Source organism: Stigmatopora nigra, unplaced genomic scaffold (genome assembly GCF_051989575.1).
Source record: "Stigmatopora nigra isolate UIUO_SnigA unplaced genomic scaffold, RoL_Snig_1.1 HiC_scaffold_25, whole genome shotgun sequence".
Lineage (NCBI taxonomy): Eukaryota > Metazoa > Chordata > Actinopteri > Syngnathiformes > Syngnathidae > Stigmatopora > Stigmatopora nigra.
This window is the reverse complement of record NW_027551604.1, coordinates 4,055,523-4,078,814: the sequence shown is the minus strand read 5'-3', so window position 1 is coordinate 4,078,814 and position 23,292 is coordinate 4,055,523. Positions and strand designations below refer to the sequence as shown.

At 41.6% G+C, this 23,292-nt stretch overlaps 2 protein-coding genes and 1 long non-coding RNA gene across 14 annotated transcripts in view; 1 reads left to right on the top strand and 2 right to left on the bottom strand.

Annotated features, from left to right (window-relative positions):
- LOC144192081 (uncharacterized) overlaps positions 1-3,628 on the bottom strand; it is a 148,380-nt gene extending 144,752 nt beyond the window's left edge. For all 6 annotated transcript variants that reach the window (XR_013325041.1, XR_013325039.1, XR_013325040.1 and 3 more), the window contains exons 1-2: positions 3,533-3,628; positions 3,355-3,417 (exon numbers count right to left, since the gene is read on the bottom strand). This is a non-coding gene — a long non-coding RNA (uncharacterized LOC144192081). The remainder of the gene's footprint in view (positions 1-3,354; positions 3,418-3,532) is intronic.
- On the top strand, positions 1,294-2,943 carry chac1 (ChaC, cation transport regulator homolog 1 (E. coli)). Its single transcript, XM_077711301.1, has 3 exons — positions 1,294-1,931; positions 2,020-2,055; positions 2,418-2,943. Exons 1-3 carry the CDS (start codon positions 1,758-1,760, stop codon positions 2,796-2,798), a joined length of 591 nt encoding a protein of 196 aa, XP_077567427.1. The 5' UTR covers positions 1,294-1,757; the 3' UTR covers positions 2,799-2,943.
- Positions 3,629-4,821: 1,193 nt separating the features above from the next.
- Positions 4,822-23,082, bottom strand: ino80 (INO80 complex ATPase subunit). 7 transcript variants are annotated; one of them, XM_077711227.1, is made up of 36 exons: positions 22,883-23,082; positions 21,602-21,656; positions 21,295-21,498; positions 21,092-21,228; positions 20,951-21,018; positions 20,737-20,883; positions 20,539-20,659; positions 20,248-20,453; positions 20,089-20,142; positions 19,806-20,009; positions 19,533-19,728; positions 19,392-19,459; positions 18,977-19,180; positions 18,830-18,910; positions 18,664-18,759; positions 18,075-18,134; positions 17,853-17,995; positions 17,560-17,762; positions 17,386-17,471; positions 16,918-17,085; positions 16,628-16,764; positions 16,487-16,554; positions 16,325-16,418; positions 15,809-16,001; positions 15,465-15,605; positions 15,121-15,346; positions 9,172-9,299; positions 7,809-7,903; positions 7,652-7,724; positions 7,416-7,574; positions 7,229-7,331; positions 7,074-7,162; positions 6,820-6,975; positions 6,400-6,604; positions 5,885-6,097; positions 4,822-5,770 (listed from the first exon to the last, which is right to left on the bottom strand). In XM_077711227.1, the coding sequence occupies exons 3-36, from the start codon at positions 21,450-21,452 to the stop codon at positions 5,589-5,591; spliced, it is 4,662 nt and encodes a 1,553-aa protein (XP_077567353.1). In that variant the 5' UTR covers positions 21,453-21,498; positions 21,602-21,656; positions 22,883-23,082; the 3' UTR covers positions 4,822-5,588. The 7 variants fall into 7 exon arrangements, with proteins under 7 accessions (XP_077567353.1, XP_077567352.1, XP_077567355.1 ...); XM_077711226.1 differs by having other exon boundaries at positions 22,915-23,082; XM_077711229.1 differs by having other exon boundaries at positions 4,822-5,767; positions 22,915-23,082.
- Positions 23,083-23,292: the final 210 nt, after the last annotated feature.

Here is a 23,292-nt window from a genome sequence, read left to right as displayed (position 1 = left end):
GGAAGCCACACTGCAAACAAGAAGACTAATCAACCCCTGTGTGGGGTTGGGGGGTTTATTTTAAAAGGAAAAAATGACATTGTGCACCAAGCTAAAGTCTAATCGGTTACCACTAGATGTCAGTAATGAGCCCATTTGCACAGGTAACATTTTACCTGTCCAATAAGGTACTAGTTTTACCTTTTAATTGAAGCAGTCTGTAATGTTGGTATATATTATAAGTCAGCACTGGATTTTAAGTCTTCAGTGACGCACTAACATGATTTAGAGCTGCCTTGCAATCAAAATCAAAATAAGTGAAGGCAAGATTGCCAAGTGTATGTAAAGTGACCCCAAGTGATGCTGCAGGTTTTGAAAGAGGAAACTGGCAGGCTGACAGTCAAGTCTAATTTAAGCACTAGCATCCCTTGCTGATTCTGTGGAGAAATTTAAGAGTGAACCACCACACATACACACACAAGTCATAACTTTGCTAAGGCCATTGATAAAGATGTAATTCTAGCCAGATTTGGCTATTCCATTACCACTTTTGATGTGCTTTGGGACCATTTTCATGTTGGAATACCCACTTCTACCTAAAATGCAACCTCCATGCTTATGCTTTTTTTATTATCTTGAAGAATGTTAAGGTAATATGAACTGCTGCAATATGCTATGCAGTACAATAAACAATGTGTTTTTGCAGGAATTTTAGATGAGTGTCATTCTGCAATGCAAAGATGCTCTAAATTATTCATGAGTAAATATAAAGTTAATAGTTGTTTTGGAGATAAAATTAGATTAGATTAGATGTAAAAAGGCATCCAGTAACACTCTATTTGAATGTTAATAATCTTGGCTGGTCTTAGAAGCATAGATCAATGTGCTGGAATCCACGTCGACATTATATAAGAGCTGAGATAGTCAAAACAGAAATGTACAGTCGTTGCATGCTTGAGCAAAAACAACCATATCAAATAATCTGATGCAATGTCCTCTTGAATTGCCTGTAGCCCAACTGAAAGGCCAAGAAAACGTTGCATCAGCCTGAACGTTTTGAAAGACACTTTAGTCAGCAAATAGACTTTGAACCACTATTGACAGACAACTCTTTGCCCAATGAGTCTTCACCCATTGGGCGTCAGCTCCCGAGTGATGCCAGCCAATCAGACATCGACTGTGTTGAAGGAACGTCCTTTTTCGGCATAGTTGAATTCGATTGCATACATTTTAACCCTGCAGGAAAACACTTCATTCCCATTGGCTTGGGATGAACCTTGCTCAGCCTCCCCTCTCTAAAGCATATAAATAAGCGACTCCTTCTTCTTGATAACAACCAGAACCTCCTTGACAGAAGGACACGTAGGCAAATAGAGGAACATCTCAGGTAATTCTTCAACACAGCTTTGATTTCTGCACTCACAGGCGTGTTTTAAAAGTATTTGGTCGGCGTAAAAGCTGGCCGAAGCTGTAAATTATTTGATTTGAGACCTCATCGTTAGCCCCCCGAGCGGCTACCAGCATCATGGATTTCTGAAAGGCAGTATGCGGCATCTGTAATTGCAATGGCGATGCATCGGCAAACTCCAACGCGAACCCGCGTCCTTACAACTGCTAAGCAGTTGGGCTCCAGTACCGTTCGCGGTATACCATCGAGCCAACCGGTACCACTTCTGCTGGACCGGAGGAAGCTAACATTTTTAGCCAGCTAGTTTAAAGAGATTCCATCTAATAAGCATCATTAAACACTATTAAACGTCGTTGAGTAAATAAGCAAGATGAAGCCTCAAGACATCATCGCAGCCAAGAGAAGCAGCCTGTGGATCTTTGGCTACGGATCGCTCGTGTGGAAGCCCGATTTCAAGTACAGGCGGAGCAATGTGGGCTACATTCAGGGCTACAAGAGACGTTTCTGGCATGGGGACAACTTCCACCGTGGCAGCGATGAGCTGGTAAGCATTGATTTTGGAAACGATCGCCTCAATTCAAGGGTTGTTTACTCAAAATGCATCTCCCCTGCCCCTCCCTTTTTCTCTACAGCTCGCGAGAGTGGTGACGTTGATCCCAGAGGATGACGTAAGTGATCAGCACTGGACAGTGACAAATTTAGATGAACTGCGCATTGAGAGTTTGGACAATAAAATGCTAAAATACATGGAATAAAAATAGTTTCAACCCTGCTTACAATCAAGCATAACTTTTTAAAAATGCAAAATAGACCAAAAAAGCTGCAGGTGGTGTGAAGCTACATCCTAACCTACAATTTCAATGGACTATCATCCTATTTAAACGATAAAGCAATTAATTATAACATGTTGAGCCGTAAAGTATGTCTATAGTCAAATTTAATAGGTGAAACTAAATTTGGATGGCAAACTAGGATAGTTATGCTTTTAAATAGGTTAGTTTTTAATCATGTGCAATACCTCCTATTACAGGCAAGCACGTGGGGTGTGGCTTTTGAGGTCACTGGCGCCCAAGTGGAAGCAGCCTTGGAGTACCTAAACGTGCGCGAGGCTGTGCACGGGGGCTACAACACCGAGATGGTGGTCTTCCACCCGGAAGATGGCGGCCCTGCTGTCCAAGCGCTGCTGTATATCGCCACCACGGACAACCCCATGTACATGGGGCCCGCCACTCCAGAGGAGATCGGTGCCCGGATTGCCGTGTGCGAGGGTCGCACAGGGCACAACCTGGAGTACCTTCTCCGACTGGCCGCATTTATGCGTGCCAGTTGCCCGCACGTGGATGACCAGCACCTGTTCGCCGTGGAGGCGGCAGCACTGGCCACGGTCTCTTACTTGTTGGAGATCCAGTAGCTTGTCATTATGCATTAAAGCTCACCTATTAGTCTGGTGTTGTTCAAATAATAACACTGTAATGTGCCACCTTTTGTACTGTAACTTTTTTTTTGCACATGTAAAAGTTCTGCACATGCATTAAACAAATGGTTGTTAAAACTCATCTGTGTGGAATAATTTAAAGAAATGTAAGCGCTTATTTCATGGTTATACTTATATGTTTAGATGCATTTTATAGAGAACACATGGCCATACATTCAATAATGCAAATAGACAAAAATGTTAGGGGTATTCCCTAACATGCATACATTTTTAGGCAAAATTCAATTAGATCAATAGTTATAGCAATTTAAATGAACCATGATTATATCTACATTACTCTCGTGATCACCATAGCCAAACATTACATTTTAGAGTTGACTTATTCTTGACAGTTGAACTGGATGTAATCCAGCATAACTACACTCCTATGCATAGTATCAACCTGGCTTATAATCAAAACATTTACAGATCGTTGATTCATTCCTAAATAAAACATTTAAGACAATAGATATACTTATTAAAGTGCACTTACCCCTCGTTTGTATTTGTCAGGCTTTGTGCATGTGCTTGTTGGCGATTTGTAGTCGTTTCCTTCCTAAAACATGGAGATAGAGCATTTTTTACATACACGATGTATACAATTGAGCGCTAAACTAACTAGTTTTCATTAGATCATATTGGAATATTTGAAGATAACATATTGTACGTACCATTTAAAGATTTTGAATAGGGTAATGTTTGTACGATGGATGCAGTCTTCGATCTAGTAAATCAGGTGCAAGCCAAGGAGTGGGATGCCATCTTGGAAACATGGGAATTGTGGGAAATGAAGTATGTGGTTAGATTTAGGTTAAAAACCCAATACCACATGTTTGTTTTGAATTTTCCCAGTTTCATCTTCTTTGTAAATGCTTTTTCTCCACTCTGCAATAAACAGAATCAATTAAGGCAAATGAAAAAGTACCAATAACATTTTAATTATCTTCAACTACAATCCAAAAAACATTTTAGTTAAGAAAAGTGCATACTTACATATTTCAAATAATCCCGTTTGTCTATTGATATTAATAGTTAGCAGTCCTTAGCTTGTAACACTTCTAAAAAGTATGATATAGTCTTCACACATAATCCTATTTAACACTTTTATTTCCACGCAACACTTGGCTTATAAAACAGACACATTTGTTCATTTTATACACATGACCTATAAAAATAGACGTGCAAATATGAAAGGGAGCCAGAGATTATCTCTCTTGCCATAATGTACACATACATACATACATACATATATAAGTATATATGTATAATATATATATATATATATATATATATATATATATATATATATATATATATATATATATATATATATATATATATATATATATATATATATATATATATATATATATATATATATATATATATATATATATATATATATATATATATATATATATATATATATATATATATATATATATATATATATATATATATATATATATATATATATATATATATATATATATATATATATATATATCTATATATATCTATATATATCTATATATATATATATATATATATATATATATATATATATATATATATATATATATATATATATATATATATATATATATATATATATATATATATATATATATATATATATATATATATATATATATATATATATATATATATATATATATATATATATATATATATATATATATATATATATATATATATATATATATATATATATATATATATATATATATATATATATATATATATATATATATATATATATATATATATATATATATATATATATATATATCTATATATATATATATATATATATCTATATATATCTATATATATATATATATATATATATATATATATATATATATATATATATATATATATATATATATATATATATATATATATATATATATATATATATATATATATATATAGGAGATCAATTACATAGTCACATTTTTAACACTTCCCTCTTATAGGCACTCACACAACACCATACATGACCATCTTTTCCAAGGAAAGAAACTGCGCCCTCCAATTATGTATATACAGTATATAACGAATTCCTTACAATGTACAATAGTTTTACAAATGAATATCCTATTCACACTGATGGCAAATTGACTACTCTGAACCGAAATAACTTAAATACTAAACTACTACCTCATTTCGTTCATTTTTTTTATTTTCCATTAGCAGCATCTCACATTAGAGTCAGTAAACCCTCATTTTGGAATATTTGACTGTCAAATATTTGTTAAAAAAACTGCTGGTTGGTTCTATATGTGAAGACCTGCTGTGTTTGTCTTGGTGGATAGAAAAATAGGCGCTATAAGTCAAATAAAAAAATCTGCAGAGGTTTAGCAGTGAGTATTGAAATGCAGGGTGGTCCGCAAACGAGACTCATTAAATAACCAAACAGATGAAGGACGAGGGTTGCTGACGCATAAGGAAGGATTGGCTCAGTGTATTGGACAGCCCTTGGGATTTCGGAGTAATCTGGAGACCACGTTAAAGAGAAGCGTGAAAGATTTGGGATTTGTGACCATAGTCAGTCCGTCGGAAAATGAAATCCATACTTTACTGCTGAAAATAGAGGCACGGGGGGTTGCGGCGTGTGTGGTCAAGGATCACAGTGAGATCAGGTCAGTTGTGTTGTATAGTGGAAGTCCAACAGAACTCCGACGAGTGCATTAACGGGGGTCATTTGCTCTTCCTAACGAGATTGTGTTGCCCGTGAAGAAGCGGCTTGCATGGGTTTGGAGGAGCTGTGGACGCCCCCATGATCTTGGCTTGTGGGGACGAGCCTCTAACGGGGTGGAAGGCGTGGCCGCTGCCTGAACGACCCACGGAAGGCTGCATGGGGGTTGACACGGACAGACCTGCTGAAAAAAGGGTCAATAATTACGAAGAGTTTTGACAAGTGTCTGTGTGTTTATTTACATATGTAAAGCAAGGTTGTAATCAAATTGTCATCAAGACATTTCCATTAAACCAACCTTTGGAAACGCTGTATCCGTATGCAGCATAGGCCGCCGCAGAGGCCGCTGCCGCACCAGCCATTGCCCCCGCCATGGCTGCTGCGCTTCCCGTCGTTGACTTACGCCCGCGGCCTTTGCCTCCAGACTTGGGCCCACCCCCAGAGCCTTTGGGGCGACCTCTACTCCTGCCTGACCTCCCTCTGCCAGGACTGATGGTGTCTGTTGAAACGCCTGGAAAATAAGGACACCATTAGAAACAAAACAAAAAGGCATTTAAGGTTTTTCTACTTTGTATAATATTGCTCCACATTGATCTTATATTTAGTTGATATCTTATCAACTAATATTTCCAGATTTAGTTTTTAAAAAGTTCAACTTTTGTATTTTCATAATATGTCTATCTCATTTCCTTGTAGTACTTGGGTCACTAGATTTTTATTTAGCAAAATAATACTCTAAAAATGAATGGAAATGCTAATAAAATGTCTTAATTTCACATTTCCGATACAATCAACCGCCATTTCTGGACTGACCATTCATGTTGTCCGAGACAGATCCCGAAACAGAGGAGGGGGAGTTGGTAGCGCGCGACTGCGGGGCCGAAGACAGCGGCTCATCCACGATGACCAACATGTCGTTACTGCTCTCGTCAGCATCCGGCGGCAGCGAACCGGGCTGGAGTTCGCTACTCAGCGAGATCTGGTGGCCGAGAGGAGCACACAGAGACATACACAAAGGCTAGGGGTCAGGATACATACATAGGGTACCAGGGAAAGTAAAAGGGAGTCATCCACGTGGAGAAGGGTTGGTGAAGGGACCAAAGAAGATAATATCAAGAGGATGGAAAGAGAATGTGAGAAGCAGAATTTTCAAGCACAAAATGCCAAATGAGAAACATGAGATGAGATTGTACGAGCCAGTCACAAATTGACACAAAGTCTCTTAGGTCTCACCTCACTAAAAGGGCTCGGCATGGCGGAGTCCATCTCTACGCTGATAAAGGAGTCGTCACCATCTGCCGATAAGTTGGAGTTATCAGCTGAAGGTGCGTGCAAGATGACCAAGTTGGCTTCTTTCCTCTTCTTGCTCTCAGTTTCTTCAGTTTTCTTCTAGCATAGATAAGAAACAGTGTTGAGAGAATGGCCATTGTCTTAAAATCTGTAAAATTATGGGACGTTTTCCACCAATTTGAAACTGGCACTCATACTTTTTCAGCATATTTCTCCCGCTTCCTCTTGCGCTCCTTCACTTTGCTGCATTCCTCCTGTTGTCGCTTCTCCTCCTGTCTCTGACGCACTGCATACACAAATGTAAATTAAAAACAAAAAAAAATATTTCATTTAAAAGAAGACAACTCCTTACATTTCTTCTCCAGCTCATCATCGTCTAACAGGAGGCTGACCACCTCTTTGGGTTTGAGCGTATCAGGTTTGAAGTTCCCTCCAGATATGACCACCCTTTGGATCTAACCACACATACATACATGATCAATATAGCAATCAAGCATCCATCATGTATGTGATTGACATCCTCCACTTTGTCGCCATACTTCGCTCTTCTCTTTGGCCCGCTGCAAGATCCGCTCCTCGATGCTCCCCTGGCAGATAAGACGATACACAGTCACCTGCTTGGTTTGCCCCAGCCGGTGGGCCCTGTCCATGGCCTGCTGGTCAACAGTAGGGTTCCAGTCACTGTCGTAGAAGATGACCTAGAGGATGGTTTCATCAGTAAAATCTGGGCCATATATAACTCAATATGTAATGTATAATACAATATGTAACTCACAGTGTCTGCGGCGGTCAGGTTAATGCCGAGACCCCCTGCCCTAGTGCTGAGCAGGAACACAAAGATGTCTGTCCTAATTGGGGACAATCAGAATGGAAGGCAATGAGAGTTAAAACTATTTTGAACTGAGACGATGGTGTTATGAGTGTTAACTTACCGACTCTGGAAGTCCGCCACCATGTCTCTGCGCTCAGATATCTTTGAGGATCCATCTAGACGCATGTAAGTATGCTTGCGGTACACCATATACTCCTGCAAAGCACAACAATGGAAATATTAACAGTAAGTTTACTGTTAGGTGCACATTTAAATTCATGTTTAACTCAATTCCAATCAACTTAACAACTAAAAGCTAATCTTCTACCCACCCCCCTTTTAAATCATCCTCAAAGAATTTAGTATGAGTCTCCAGTGTGGTTACTTTGATGGCAATACAAACTAAAGACGCAATAGAGTCGACTTCCTATCCTCCCAGAGGTCTGCCAAGCTGTTAGTATGGGGGGCCCCTAAAAGAGCAGGAGGTCAGCGCAAACAGCAGTGATGAGGTGACATGTTGATCTGTCTTTTAAGCGCCCCCTGCGCCCTGCCCTCAAACCTCTGACCTCCCTGCTGTGAAACATGGAGATCAGCATGGCATCAAAACTCACTTCTCGCTAGAATCATGAAAGTCATCGTTTGACACAATTCAGCCCCCCCTCCAACCTTTATCCCTCTCTAAACCCAAATGATGACAAGGCCTGCTTTCCAATATCTGGCTGCCATCCCAGCTTCCCCATCTGTTCTGAATGAAGGCAATATTAGCAGCTATTAGAGCTCGCCAAAATGCCGCCTTTAGATTTTCTCAGTCCAAAGCCTGTAGCAAGCACTCTTGTTTTTTAGACTGCCAGGAGGGAGGTCTCCAAAGTTCACCTGTTTGTACTTCTTGGGAAGGCCATTCACTGAAATTGCTACTCTTCTGTTATTCATTAACAGATGAGTATAACATTTGGAAGATATCATTTAGAAAAACAAGACTTTTTATTTTTTTGTCTCAAGCTAATAAAAATACATGATTCAAGTAGCCATTTTTGGTATAAAGATAAATATATCTCTCCAATTAAAAGCAACCAACCATGAAAAAGTCAAGACTCTCACAGGTTTAAGAAATCTTCATCATCTTCAATCGTTCCTTATCATCACGTTATTTGTCTTTGAGTCCCCAGAGGCTCTTGCCACTCCTGTCGCCCCTTTAACACCCCCCCTTGCCCATCTGGCTGCTTCCAGGGCCCCTCCAGATGAGACCCCGCTCGTTAACCCGGACCTGTTAATTAGCTGCCTAATGAGTGCACTAACGAAGGACCGGCAGGCTTATTAAAGGGTAGCAGAGGCGACTTCTGCTGGCAGAGGGTGAACCCAATAAAACAACAGCCTGATATGCACCTGACAGCCATGTTTTAAATGGATATTTGTCTTTTTGTCCAATGAATAACACATGGAATTTAACCAGAACATTTATGTGTGTGAGTGTGTGTTTTTTTTACCTCGAGTAGGTCGATCATTCGGGTCATTTGGGAATATATGAGGACTCGGTGTCCCTGAGCCTTTAGTCGACTCAGCAGGATATCCAGGGTGTGAAGCTTGCCACTTTCTGTTATTAGACTCTCTTTATCTGCAGGGGAAAAAAGACACCAATTACATCATTTAAAAAATAAATACAAAAAAATCAGTATATATCTAGAAAACATAGCCAAATACTACCTATAATGCAGTAATTATTTCTGCTTGAAAACACACAGAAAATGATTTTTCCCTAAATATTGTGTATTTAAAAAAAGAAGAATATGCATGAACTGTAGATCTTGATTTTTTTAGTCCCGAGATTTTACTCATCTTTATATTTATCAAATAATTATATATTTTGGTACATATGTTATCAATCGAACATACAAAAACACAGTAAAAGAATCCCCTCCGAGTAAGCAGCTTCATGCATAGGTCACACAGAACCCTCCCGATCAATGAAAGTCCTCAATAAGCCATCTTCTCAAAGATAAACCCCCTTTTCATCCAGCAGATCAGCTCACTAAGGTTCAATCCTCTTAAAGGAGGCTGATCGGTTAAAAAAGCCTTTGCCCTTATTGACTGGGCTGTTTTTAGGGTGCACCACAGGAGAAAGGGAATAGGGTGGGGGAAAGGTGAATTACACCCTCAATGTACAAAGAATAAAACGGGCTGAACAGTTGGTGGAGGCCCAGGTTCCCACAAGTGTGAAATAAGTCCACTCGATGAGGCATTAATGTCATCTGGAAAACGGCAGATCGAGGGAGGCCGCCCACCCGTTGACTTTCAGACCAAGGGGGTCATGCCCCCCGTGAAAGGTTGGCTCTCAGTTTGGTTGACCCCACAGAGGCCCAGCAGGAGAGGCCGAATCGGACTTAACGGTAAGAGGACAAAGAAATCTTTGGACTGTGTTCATGTAACTGAAGCAAATCCTCTATCACAGGGGAAGGTTAGTCCAATGCTGTAAATAATCAAACAAGAGTAGCAATAACAACCCTTATCAATCGCAGCCAATCAAAAGAGCTCATTTCATTCCTTTTAAATAAACATTCCTGTTGACATTTTGTCAAACTGCCCTTAAAATGGAACAAACTCATTTTTTTATGGTTCAACAGTAAAATGGGCAAATTTGTGAAGAAATGAAAGTAGTTTATTGGATATAGTATAGAATATTTATAGTATTTTATGGCCAAGAGGTTTTTGGTTAGAATCACAGGTGGCAGACCCCAAGAGAAGCCTATATATTTTTCGTTCTTTGCTGGTGGCATTCTATGCTAATGTGAACTTGGACTGAACTACGACCCGGTGAAGTCACCCCAGCAAGTTCAGGGCTTGCAGAGGTGTTAAAGAGGAACTAATAGCAGGCAATGAACAAGGGAAAGACCCAGGGGAGTCAGGGGCCAATGTGGGAGACTCACCTCAGGGTCAACGCCCATGGTCCTGGTCAGTTGTGTGAAAATGGGGTAAACTAAATGTTTATCAAGTTCTGATACACTGGAATAGCTTAGTTTAAATTTACTTTTAGAATGCCAAACGGGGACACTAGTATTGCTTGGCCACTGCTTGCAATCTGTTGCTGTTTAGCAGAAAGTGTTTCAGCCCTCCAGACTTTGCCCCTGACATGTCGGATGATGTGTTTTGTGACCCAAAAGAATGAATAGAGCAAAATAAAATGGGATGCAAGGATGGCAACATCTAGTGACCAGAAATAATAACTAATATATACACTAAATGCACTAAATAAAACTGCAACTTTAAAATCAGATTGGCAGAGATTAAGGAATGTCATCAAGCATACCTATTAAAGTGTGAATAACATTCCTAAGGTCTTTATAGCAAGGAGCCAACATATTATTTTAATTATTTAGTTAAGAGTAAAAAACAAAAACATATTATCCCAAAGATGACAGCATGGCGACCACCATGCCCCAAAATACAAGCAAATCCCATGTGTCATACCACTTTGCTGTTGCCATGGATACAGATATCAAGCTTCACCACCTGCCTGGCTTTCACAACCCCCCCCCTCCCCAATCCAATCCATCCTAAAAGGGGTGTTGGCCCAAGCAGTCCCTCCCGCCTGTTCATCTTGCTGGCAGATTAGGTGGAGCTGTTTCTCCTATCTACCCTATGTACCCCCTACAGCTCCTTCACCATACTTTGCCAACATCGGGGAGGAAAAAAAAAAAGAAGACCGCTGTCACTCCCCCCCGGCTGCCTTTTCCCTGACGGTGTAATCCAATCCCTGCAGGACCAGAGCCAGAGGCCTGACACGGTCCTGACCCAATTAGAGGCCTGCTGCCAGCTAATTAACCCCGGCCAAGCCCCGGTGCCTGGCGTCTGATACTCCCAAACCGACTAACGGTGCTAATTTTATTAATACACCATGCACAAGGCCCATCCACTTTTTCCCCTTCCTAACTCTTAACGGGCCACGGGAATTGGAGCAGCTTGGAGATGGGGAGGCAAGCGATCTCCTTGATGAAAGATGATGGATGGCCGGTTATGTGAGAAATGGAGACAGATGGGGGTCGAATGAACGATCGAACGCAACGTCAGACCCTCACTGTATCATGATACATTATATGTCCCAATCAATAAGTCAATGTGCAACACTTGTTCGGCAGCGAGGATGATGGAAATATTAGCCCGACGCTACTTTACTGCCATCGACAGGGAATCTTAAATTTAATTTACTAACGACAGTGGCGGCACACTGTCTTTATAGCCAGATGCTCGCAAGTTTGGATTGTACAAAGAGGGTCTCAGTTATTGAGCACACTCCAGCAATCATGCAACCCTAGTGAGGATAAGGAGGTTCCAAACATGAGATAAGAGGAGAATTTAAGACCAAATGTATCCTGGAAAAACATGACGCCACTGCCTTCCCACAAAAATGCTGCACGAGGAAGAAAGTCGGATTAAGACTTTCCATGTTTTTCACCACAAAAACCAAATCTCCTATTTATGTCAACTCAATTACTACCAAGAAAGAAGTGAACTGCTATGATCATGTGGGCAATGTCTCCCCCTTCAGTCTACATTACTTAGAATGCCATCTTTTGGGTTTTTGTTTTGGGGCTGTAACTTGCTGAGCTAGGCATTATGGATGGAATTCCATGGAGGGGGTCACTAGTGCCAGAGGGATGAAACTCAAACCAGCCGTGTTGTTTTATGCCCCTTCTATCAGAGTACTTCCTGGAATTTTTTTGTGCCCACAAGCGGCGTTCCTTTGAACAGCCAGGAAGGCCCAGCTGCACTTCCCGCAGCCCCAACATGGGTTACGCCAGCCTCTCTCTCTCTCCCATGGATTCATGCAACGTTTGCTGACACATTCCAAAATACAATCATCTCAAATGTTCGGAACATTTTCCTCAACGTCACGCTGTCTGGTCTCGTGCATTATCCTTCCATTGGCGCCACGTCGCGTGAAGGCGGTTATTTTGCGGAAGGGGTTCTTGTAATTAGCGTCATCGTCATCATGACCCACAAAAACAGCAGTGAGCTGTTATTTCGGTTCCGCAAATACGTGTCTCATAACAGTATGCGGCGCCCCTGTTTCCCCTAAACACCCATAGAATTATCCATTGGCTTTTCGAACCAAATGCTCTAAAGAATAAAGGGGGCTGCTATTTTGATGTAAAATAAGTTTTACATGCCCCTACAGCCTTGTATTGTGCTGGCAAGCTGGCACCTTCAAAAAAAAATACCCCAAGGACCAATAATCATAGCACATATGCAAATACATTCAACTAATAATTCCTTTTCCTCGGGGTATTATAATAAAAGCACACACAACGTGTTAGCAAGACACCTGGGAACCCTTTTGAATTTGAATTCCAAAAAAAAAATGCATCATAAGCCCCAAAGGCCTTGTTTTTCCTCCTCCTGTTAAAGCTCTTTCCTTAATAAGCCCCTTGATTAGATTCCTCCATTGATAGCATGGTAGTCACGCTATGGCGTTCCAAACAAACAGTCATTCAAAACCCTGCCATTTGTTTCTAAAGGTGTGGGGGGCTGGTGGGGGGAGGCTGGGAAACTTCACCCGGGCTACTGTACATATCTTGAGCCTTGATGTGGCAACAATGTGCTCAGCGGAGGACGGGTGCCGCGCCGTTGGGTCACTTCCTTCCTCCTGAGGCTGAGAAAGAAGCGGCAGACTGGGACACACTGGGAGGCCTGTGAGTGGCTCTCTGGCCTCAAAACACAGTCAATGGGCAAGACTTATGTCTATCCACATTGGGAGTTTTAACATACATCTAATTTCCTTGGATGACACCCACGCAAACTACCACCTCAAATTCAAACAGAGGTTATAACACCAATCCAAGCCGGCTCATGCAAAAGCAGACACCTGCTCAATCACAGACACTCAAGTCTATGTCCCTTTTTCAATCAGACATCTCAGCTTTCTCTCTTTCTTCTCAATGCACACACACACATATATGTGTACACACACACAGTATTTAATGGTGTTACCTAACGAAGCGCTTGAACAATGAGGAGCACATCAACTTCCTGGCTTTGTCCGCCTCTCCGTAACTTCACAGGAGAGCTCAGACGGTTCTCACAGAAACATGCAAATACTTGTTTTTGCTTTCTTACTGACGGGTAAACACATTGACTAGGAAGGCAAGCAAAAAAGGGTATAATCTTGTAGGGGTAAGTATAAAAGATTTAGAAATTATCACTTCCAGTGTGAAATGAATTGGACTTGTAATGGACCATGACAAATTTTGTATAACTAAAATGTTCATTTAAAATCCGTTTATAGTCTCCAAATGTGATCAAAATGTTCAGTTTAAATGGTTTTCCCATTATTTCAAGAAGGTAGAGACTGTAGAGTGTAATATAGTAATATTACTCATCTTCTGGTAGTCACCCTAATCTATTCAAGTCATGTATTTCAATGTAAGTCAATACTGAAAATACAAACATTTACCACAAGGTTAGGCATACGTGTAAACGCTACAAGAACCAATGCCAATGCCATTTTGTTTTCTAACAACCATCCTATACAAAATCACATTCCAGGTTTCCTAATTTTGCCAGGCTTCTTTTAGGAAAAAACTTTCCCTAACTAGAAGTATCAGTTCATTTAAGTGCCAATGAAGCCGGACAAATGCATGTGTCCAGGTTCCCAGCCAAAAGCAAATTTCAGCGAAAGTAGGGTGGTCAACACAAAGTATGACAAGCGGCCGTTCATCATTGTTTGCAGGTCAGTGAGAAAGGAAGTGTTGTGTGTATAAGTGTGGCGGCCTCTCTCCTGCCGCTCATCCATCAGCCTCTACTTTGCTCCCGACTGACCCGCAATCTGCCGAGCTATACGTAGTCTGCGCTCCAGCACACGTAGACAACCATATTATTAGTGACTACGATGACACACACACACAGAGAGGATGCTGACATGCCCAATTCGACTGACTCTTTAAACCCTTAGATGACCTTTTGTGGTGGTTCCCACAGGGTAGAAGTGGTCAGTGGATGTAGGAAATCAAGCTGGGAACAAAAATGTCTACTTTATTATGTGGCGGTTGTTTTTCAGTTTGGCTGGGATGAAGACTTAAATTCATGTGCAACTTTGTTGTTGTTGTTGTTTTTTCACAAAAGGCTGCACGAAGGACACTTGAGGAATGCCTGTTACTTTTAAGCAGAGTTGTTATCAGAAGTGATATTATTATTATTAATAATGGTTTGGGGAAAGAGATGGAGTTTGTTTAACAAATTAGGTTGTGTTGCTTTGGTTGTCTATTTTATAGGAATTTATATGATATTTAATTGAACCCTAAAACTCAGAACTGTTAGGCGGACGTGATACCCACTAGACCACCATGCCACATAATATTTTTCAATTTACATAATGAGCCACCAGTGGGCTTCTCTACTCTAATTTTCAGGGGAAACTCCTATCTTGATGCCACATGACTTACCTGGTATCCGAATGAATGACCATCCGTGCTGAGGGAAGACGGCCATCACCCCACCGGGCTGTTGTGGGTAAAAGGCGCCAGCTCTTTGCCGCCAGTCATTTGCCAGGTCTGGCGTGCCATAGAGGAAGCATTCTTTAAAAACAGTGCCACCCCCAGCGCGCATCACCCGCCACTCATTCTCGGCACTTCTGTCGGCACAGTAGCGCTCAAGGGGAACCGCCGTCACCTATGTGATCAAAACAAAGATGGCAGCTTCAAATACATGGGAAATACGACAGTTTAACCTTTTAACCAATTTAAATAGCAAGTTATCTCAAATAACTTGCTAGTTGCCGCACACATACCCGCGGTGTGGCTGCGAGCAGGAATTTGGGCGGCAGCGAGGGCTGGCATCGCCACAGCCGGGAGGTGGCGGAGCGCCGGCAGTGGATGGTAACGTCGGTGTGACCGACCATACCGGGTCTGAGGGCGGTGAAGACCAGGTTCTGATGAACAAATACAATGCATGGGTGTTAATGTTGAGAAAACATGAAATATCTCAAATCCCTGCAATGTTGATTGATAAAGACTGTTTCCCATGGTGGGCAGCTAGTTAAGTCTTGGCTGGAATGTGGAAGAAAATGATGGATGCACAGTGCCATCTATTGGTGGATTGTAATCTATTATTTTGAACTACATTGAGTCTCACCCGAAGCAAAGGGCTAGTTTGCGTGTTGGGGAATGCGGCAGGTCTGTGTATCCACAAAAGGAGGTCTTTGTGAGAAAGACGCCTGGACCGCGACGTCCCCTGTTCCTCTCCTCCGCTTTCTTCCTGGTGGGAAAACAGCCGCTGACAATGAAGCCGGTACGCTGCCTTCAGGGACAGAAAAAGGGCTAACCACCTGTGGAAGGGATGAAATTAATCATTAAAAATGAAAACCAAGAGTATGTGTCACTTTTTAATATGCTGATCTACATTACACACATGAAATAGAAAATGAAACATCTGGTATTTAAATTTTGATTATACTATGATCAAAAGCAATGTTCCTCTTAATTTGCTGTAATTAAGTTTTATAATAGGTTAGATAAGGGGTGTTAAAAATTGACATTACATTACAATGGAATAATTGTTACTTGATTTTGATACTTATTTTCTGAAAGATTGGCATAAGTTATCACATTTTGTATGATACTCCCATTTTAGAATTTAATATGTATCTACCTGACTAAAGTGCTTTGCAGCATAAGGTGGGACATCTCCGCTGGAGACACATCAATGAACCGCAGGAAGGAAAAACAATTTCCTTCGTCGTCACCTGACAACATCAAAGATGAGAATTTTAACATCAAGCGAGAAGACGTTGAAATTTGCACTGCAACTCACCTTTCCTGTGAAAAAGCGACTGTTGGATGTAATTTGGGGAAAAGGGAGACAGCAGCACTCGCAATGACCTGATATAAAAACACATTTTGTCAGTTATGATCGGCATAACACATGACTGTAGATATGTTTCATCATTCTTACTTGTTTAGGGACTGGTTGTTAGTATGAAGGAGGCCATGACGGTAAAGAAACTTGGACAGGACATAGGGGGTGGTGAGGGACATGTGGAAAGGAGATCGCGTCTCCTGGCGTTCAAACAAGTCGGGGTGATTGCAAACCTGACAATGACATAAAAAAAAAAAAAAACAGGCATTAACTACAGTATACACACAACCAATGTTCCCTCAAATTTTCCATTGATCTGGACAGAAAGACAACTACATTGCACGCAACAGAGGTTACCTAAACACAAACTAGGACCTCTCCCTTACCTTCCTGAACTGCATGACCAGATTCATGAGTGACGACGTGGTAGTGTGGGACTGCTGGGCCGTACCCATGGAAGACTGGAGCAGGTCTTCAATGGAGATCTTGTTCCTCAGGGCCTGGTAAAGTAGCCTCTGCCGGGACGTCAACTGGCAGTAGGTCAGGATCTCGATCTGGATTAGAAAGTAGCAATGGCAAGATAATTGACACCATGAAAGACGGATGGCGGGATCATACTCTGGTGAGGCGGGAGGAAAAGGGGATTAAGAAAGATAAATGTGGGGGAGTGGTGAACTTTTAACTCCCACGGATGGGGAGCCTCCAAGGGTCATTATCACAATGTTACATTAACTATTGTCAATAAGCTTCTGGAGGAAAGTTTGGGTTTACATTGCACCACTTTGTCTTAACTATGAGTATGCTATATACTGATGACATTTGTGGGAAAAACAGTTTGTGTGCCTGCATTATACCTTGTCTGAGAGCTCATTCTCCACATCCTTCTTGATTCTGCGCAGCATGAAAGGCTTGAGGATCATGTGCAGTCGTGAAAGTTGATCTGGGAATAAAAATATATATTTTTTGTTACATTACTAAGTGTAATAAAAACTCATTTCAGTTTAAAATATAAATAAATAAAAGCTTACTCTCATCGATGGCTGATTTATTTTCGGCATGGCTCTCAATGTCCTTGGAGAACCACTCATTGAACTCATCGTGGGAATCGAACAACGTGGGCATGATGAAGTGGAGTAGAGCCCAAAGCTCTGCCATTGTGTTTTGAATGGGGGTCCCTGTGAGGAGCAGCCTGTTCCGACATTGGAACTGCAAAAGGATCTTCCACCTCACACTGAAATAATATGGTGATACTAAGTGTTATTTTCCACACAGTAAAACACTAAAACATAAATAGGCCATTATAAATATAGTAGACGCCTACCTTGTACTGCTTTTCAATGCTTGGGCTTCATCTAGAACCATGTACTGCCATTTGACCCTCTGGAAGTATTTGACGTCCTGGACCACCAGCTGATAGCTGGTGATCACAACGTGGAACGGTGCGTTTTGGGTGTAGAGAGTTTTCTAAACACACACAAGAAATAGATCTTATACACTAGAAAAGGGAGTGGGTGTGTATAGTCATCATCTATGTCTTGCTTACCTGACTCCAGAATTTCCGGATAACTTTGCGATCATGAGGGTTACCCCAATATGGCAACACCTAGGGGATAAATTATCATTAATCATAGTTTTATAGGACTACTAAAGTATTGTAGTGTATTTTGACGAGCGTGGATTTGATAAATCCTAGTTTATTTATTGAGGGATGTGAATCAATGAGACTGGAAGCAAAACTCTAGAAGAAAAACATAGCCAATGTGACGCTCCCTTGGGAGACATTTTGGCTGAGCAACAAGCATGAATCACTGCTTCGATTCTAAAGTTGGTGAAAAAATGCGATGTGAAAAGCATTTCTGCATCATTACATCGATCAACACCAACCGCCATTCAATTGTTTTCAACCAGTCTTGAGGAAGCTTATCTTATAACTCTAATACACTCTTTTCACAGCTCATTAACCAAACTGACCGGAGCTGATTTATTGTCAAAGTGAAAATACATTTGTGAGTTTTAGTGTGTGTTCACGGCACGTACATCATTTTTTTGCTAAACTGTTTAGCTCAGTTGACACTTTCCTGATAGAATACTGCCTCCTAGTGAGTGTAAGCAAGCCTGCCTTAGATTCCTACCTTGAATTTGGGCACAAAGCGTGAGAATTCCTGATGCCAATTGTTGAGTGTGGATGCCGGGGAAATGATGAGAAAAGGACCCCAGATGTTGTCTCGCTGTGGTGAAGACATAAAAAAAAACACTTAAAATCTGAGTAATACAACTGTATATGTATTTTGCACCTACTTCTGCAAGGTGGGCCAACAACGCAATACTCTGGACTGTCTTCCCAAGTCCCATCTCATCGGCGAGGATACCATTAATACCCTGCAGATATTAAAATCAAATGACTCCAACCATCCTTTTCAAATCAATCCATTGTTATTGTCTTACTTGTTCATAGAGGTTGGCAAGCCAGTTCATGCCTTTAAGCTGGTAGCCCTTTAGTTTGCCGTTGAAGATTGTGGGCTGTGGGATGTCCTCGCCAGCTTGGATGGATGGATTGGACAGACTGTAGCTTTCGCCAAATCCCGAGGCGGCGGCCGTTGAGGAGGACGCGCGGCGGCTGTCGTGGGAGTCGTCATCGAACATGCGAGTCTACACAGGGGGGAAAACTGGTCATATGATGACATTTGACTATGCTAGTCACTCATGGCAACACCTAAAAAAAGTGAGTGAATATAAAATTGGAACATTAATTCTTCTAACAGATAATGTTCTCTTAAAAATTGTGTGGTTGACCGTTTATGTTAAATGCCCAATATTACAGCAACTTTGTGTAACAAGTGTATTTGTAATGATAACATACTCTCTGCTGGTGGATGTGGTAAGCCTCTTGTGCATTCCTGAGGGCCTGAGACTTGTAATATTCACTATCTGAAATGACATCATCCCATTTTAGTTGCTTTTCACAACTTTGAATGAGTTTATGGAAATTAACACGGCATACCGTAGTCCTCCTGTCCCACATTGACCATCACGCCTCCCCCAATGTCGATCTGCCGTCGCGAGCTGGTGTCATCCAGCATCTTCAGAATCTCCTCTTGGGCATCGTCATCATCTTCCGAGGCTTTCCCGCTCATGAAGTGAGCGTAGAGCTCCGTCTGCGTGATGAGGAAGTTGAGCTTGCGCTGTTGACGTTTGGCCTGGACACAGAAAAATGTATTATGGAAGTGCAAAGGGACAGAAAGAAAAACCATGTGCTTGCTCTCTTTTCACCAACCTCCTTCATCTCCTCATCCAGTTTCCGCTGTTCCAGTGCCTCTTTCTCCGCACGCTTTCTGTGCTCTTTCTCCACCTTGTCATACTTTTTCCAGTAGAGCATCATCTCCTTGGTGAGGCGTCGGGCGCGGGGAAGCGTCTCTTTACAGTTCTTTTGCGCCTGGATAGCAGCACGCCGCACTTCTCGCATGCACTGGTGAGCCAACTGAAGACAGGACAAAAATGTTAAGACTCTGCCCCAAAAAATGAAAAGTTGTTTCATTTACAAAGTGTTGCTGGCTTACCTTTTTAGCATTGGTCAACACCAGATTCTTAGCAGATGTCTTCTGCTTGAAAGACTGCAATACAAGTCCAAAATAATGAATAAGCTTTCAAATATGTAGAATTGGTTTATTTGATTGTTGTGATAAAATGACATTTGTTGAATTATGAGGGTTACCAACCTTGGGGATCTCCTTCTTGGCAATGGTGAGCCAGACTTTGCGTCGGCGTGCGTTAAGCTGCTCCACGGTAAGGTGCTTCTTCTTCATCATGGGCACCGGTGCATCCTGGGAAAACTTGGCGAAGGTCTTGGCAATGTAAGGGATGCCCTCGTCTGAAAATTCGCCATCGCCACGTTTCTTTTTCTTCTTCACTTTCTTCAGCTTGCCTGAAAAATAGAGTCAGTGTTATTATGTTTCTTCATGAGAACATCATTCATTTACTTTTAATTTTTTTGTTGTTGTTCAAATTACCCTTGAATTTTTTCTCCTCTTTGATTTTCTTCTTCTTTGGACCCAGGAAATGTCGTTGTTGCTCATAGAAGAGGTCTTGACTGGAGAGTAGACCAGTACTGTAGAACTGGTACTGCTGAAGCTGGAGAGTAACCAGTTGACAAAGTGTTAGAGCTAATTGAGTATTCCTGGTGCATTCAAATAAGCCTTTACATTTACCTCGCGGTCCGTATGGAACTTGCTCTGATGCTGCCTGGTGTAGCGATGCAGCCTCAGCATGTCGTGCAATTCATCACGCGACAAACTGAAGTCTGAATCGTCCGAGTCTGTGTCTGAGTCGGTGGTGTTGTCGCTCAACAACAAACTCTGAAGGGGAGGAATTATTTAGAAAACTTAGTATTCTGGGGTACAGAAGTAAGAACATATTCCTCACCTTCAACCATTTTCGGTTCTTCTTCATTTTAGAGAAATTGTACAGGTTTGCTTTGTCTGTCTTTTGGTCTGCAAAAGTGCAAAGAATAATCACAGTTGATGTTATGGTTGGACACTTGAGGCAAATGTCAATGCAATTTACCTGGCAGAAGCACGCCATTGAGGGCTTTGGTTTCAGAAAAGGCGTCCTCTTCGTCCGAGGGCTCCCTCTTCACTGTCAAAGGTTCAATGGAAAGGCCGGAGTCCAAGGCGTCATCATCACTGTCGTCACTGTCATCGCTGCAAAGGTAAAAGTACACGTTATAGCAAATTACAACATTGCGAAAATTACTTTTTTGACAGTACCTGCTGATGTCTCGGTTGAAAATGGCAGCGGTCTGATGCAAGAAGCTATCCAACCTCAGGGAGCGCTCCAAGCGTTGCAGGTATAGAGGTTTAGCCAGACCCGACGAGCCCGCCACTGCCCCAGCCGGCATGGCTCGCCCGCCCTGCCCTGACGCCATACAGCCGAAAACCGCCCCACCCACCCGGTACGGGCAGGGACTTTTACTACAAGGGAGGGAATGAAGGAAAACAGTATGGTTTATTGTCATTCATTCAAAAATAGTAGGTTACCTCAAAGTTCATATGCAAAAAAAGATTATGAGGCTACCTCCTCTTTTAATGCTGTCATGATCTTCAAGTGCAGGATTTTGACACACAGAACCCTTGAAATAAACATAAATTATGTATGAGCCCAGTGTGGACAATAATAAATGCTACTCTACTATATAGTTAATTGGGGGGATTTCTCATTGGTCAGTCATTTGTTAGTGTACAATGTACATCATTTGGTTGTGTATACACTAATATTTTTAGTATGTAATGTTATATAACTTTTAACATAAGTTGGTTCAGTCAGATCCCAAATTTGGTTTGCAGTGCTATTTGATGGGTTTGGCACTTAATGGGGAATAGGATGACAGGGGTCATTCCAACACCAAAAAATGGAATAAAAATTGATTTATTATGATTGGGCAAAAAGCACAATGCAAGCCAGTGCAAACAGAAGCACTGTACAAATCAGTAAATAATGCATATATAATGATCAAAGGGTTGAAAGAGCAACTAAATGAATTATTGATAATTAGGAGTAGGTGGCAAGAATAACACACAATAGTATGATGAAAAACAATAATTAAGCAATTCATATTTGATAGTCGCGCTTGTCTACCACACAAATGCTAAAATGAGACTCGTACATTGCCCCATTATGCTTCTACAGTTGAGAAAGCATAAGCACACAATTTTATTAATTTACACCCACTGAAATTTGGGTAATATACTTAAACTCGTGAATGGGATTCAAATGATGTGAGATCGTGTCATGATTTTCACTTTAAGGTCAATTGCCCTTTCAGATGTTGTTAGCGCGCCTAGTAAGGCTGCCCTATTGGGGTAGGTGGCTAACCTTGACCGTTGAACCCCGAGTTGACGGTTAGCTTAGATGTAGCAAAATAGCTAACAAGTAGCCACATCACAATACCCCAACATGAATCGGGTTATGGTATGCAAACACTGGCTGTCATTGGGTCAATTTAAATCACAATGGCCCAGGCGAAATTGACTTTGGGCAGGTTTGCATGATGATTTAGTGCCATGTTAGCAATTAGCTGCAGAGAAGCTAACGACAGCTTTGACACAGTCCCTTAACATTCATATGAAGTGGACACATTCCTGTCTCTTTAAGGCCGCCACCTACTCTGGTGTACTTATATCTTAAGATCGGGCTTTATTGACTAATTTGTCTGGCCCGATGGTCGGGGGAAGAGGCAAGGCCCATAGCAGCCCGCCCGCGCCTGACTATCCTTGCAGAGGGAAGCTCAAGTCGCGAACGTATAAGCGATCCCCGTGTTTTCAATTCTTTTCTCCCTCCCGGCCATCTTCCCCCCACCTTTGCGCCTTTGCTGTAACGGTGTCTCTCACCTCGGGCCCCCGTTTGGCCCCTTTCGCGTGTCTCTCGCCGCTGCTGCTGACTCTCGGTTCCCTGACTCCAAAATGGCGGTTAAAGGCGCCGAGCGAGTCTGTGAGCTTTGAGTCTGCAGCGGCGGCGGAGAGGCGGCCACTTTCTGTTACTGAGAGAGCACAGAGACACGACGCCATGGAGGCACAAGCAAGGAGCAGGCTATTAAATCGAGCGTCGAGCAGCAGCTGTTCGCTCTCTAGCGTCTCCCAATGCACTGTGCAAAATTCAAACTCCACCACATATAAAAATAAGTATAAGAAACACCAAGAGGGGGATTTTACGCAATGCGTCAGTGGTTGACAAAAACTTCCATGCGTCTTTATTTGATCATCTGATTT

What these genes read in the sequence shown, in the direction of transcription:
- chac1 (XM_077711301.1), top strand. Translation starts at nt 1,758, where the DNA reads ATGAAGCCTCAAGACATCATCGCAGCCAAGAGAAGCAGCCTGTGGATC. An exon ending in ACCGTGGCAGCGATGAGCTG is followed by an intron (nt 1,932 to 2,019) that starts GTAAGCATTGAT and finishes TTTTCTCTACAG; the next exon opens with CTCGCGAGAGTGGTGACGTT. An exon ending in CGTTGATCCCAGAGGATGAC is followed by an intron (nt 2,056 to 2,417) that starts GTAAGTGATCAG and finishes CTCCTATTACAG; the next exon opens with GCAAGCACGTGGGGTGTGGC.
- ino80 (XM_077711227.1), bottom strand. Translation starts at nt 21,452, where the DNA reads ATGGCGTCAGGGCAGGGCGGGCGAGCCATGCCGGCTGGGGCAGTGGCG. An exon ending in CAATGGCGTGCTTCTGCCAG is followed by an intron (nt 21,019 to 21,091) that starts GTAAATTGCATT and finishes GCACTTTTGCAG; the next exon opens with ACCAAAAGACAGACAAAGCA. An exon ending in TTGCCAACCTCTATGAACAA is followed by an intron (nt 18,911 to 18,976) that starts GTAAGACAATAA and finishes TAATATCTGCAG; the next exon opens with GGTATTAATGGTATCCTCGC.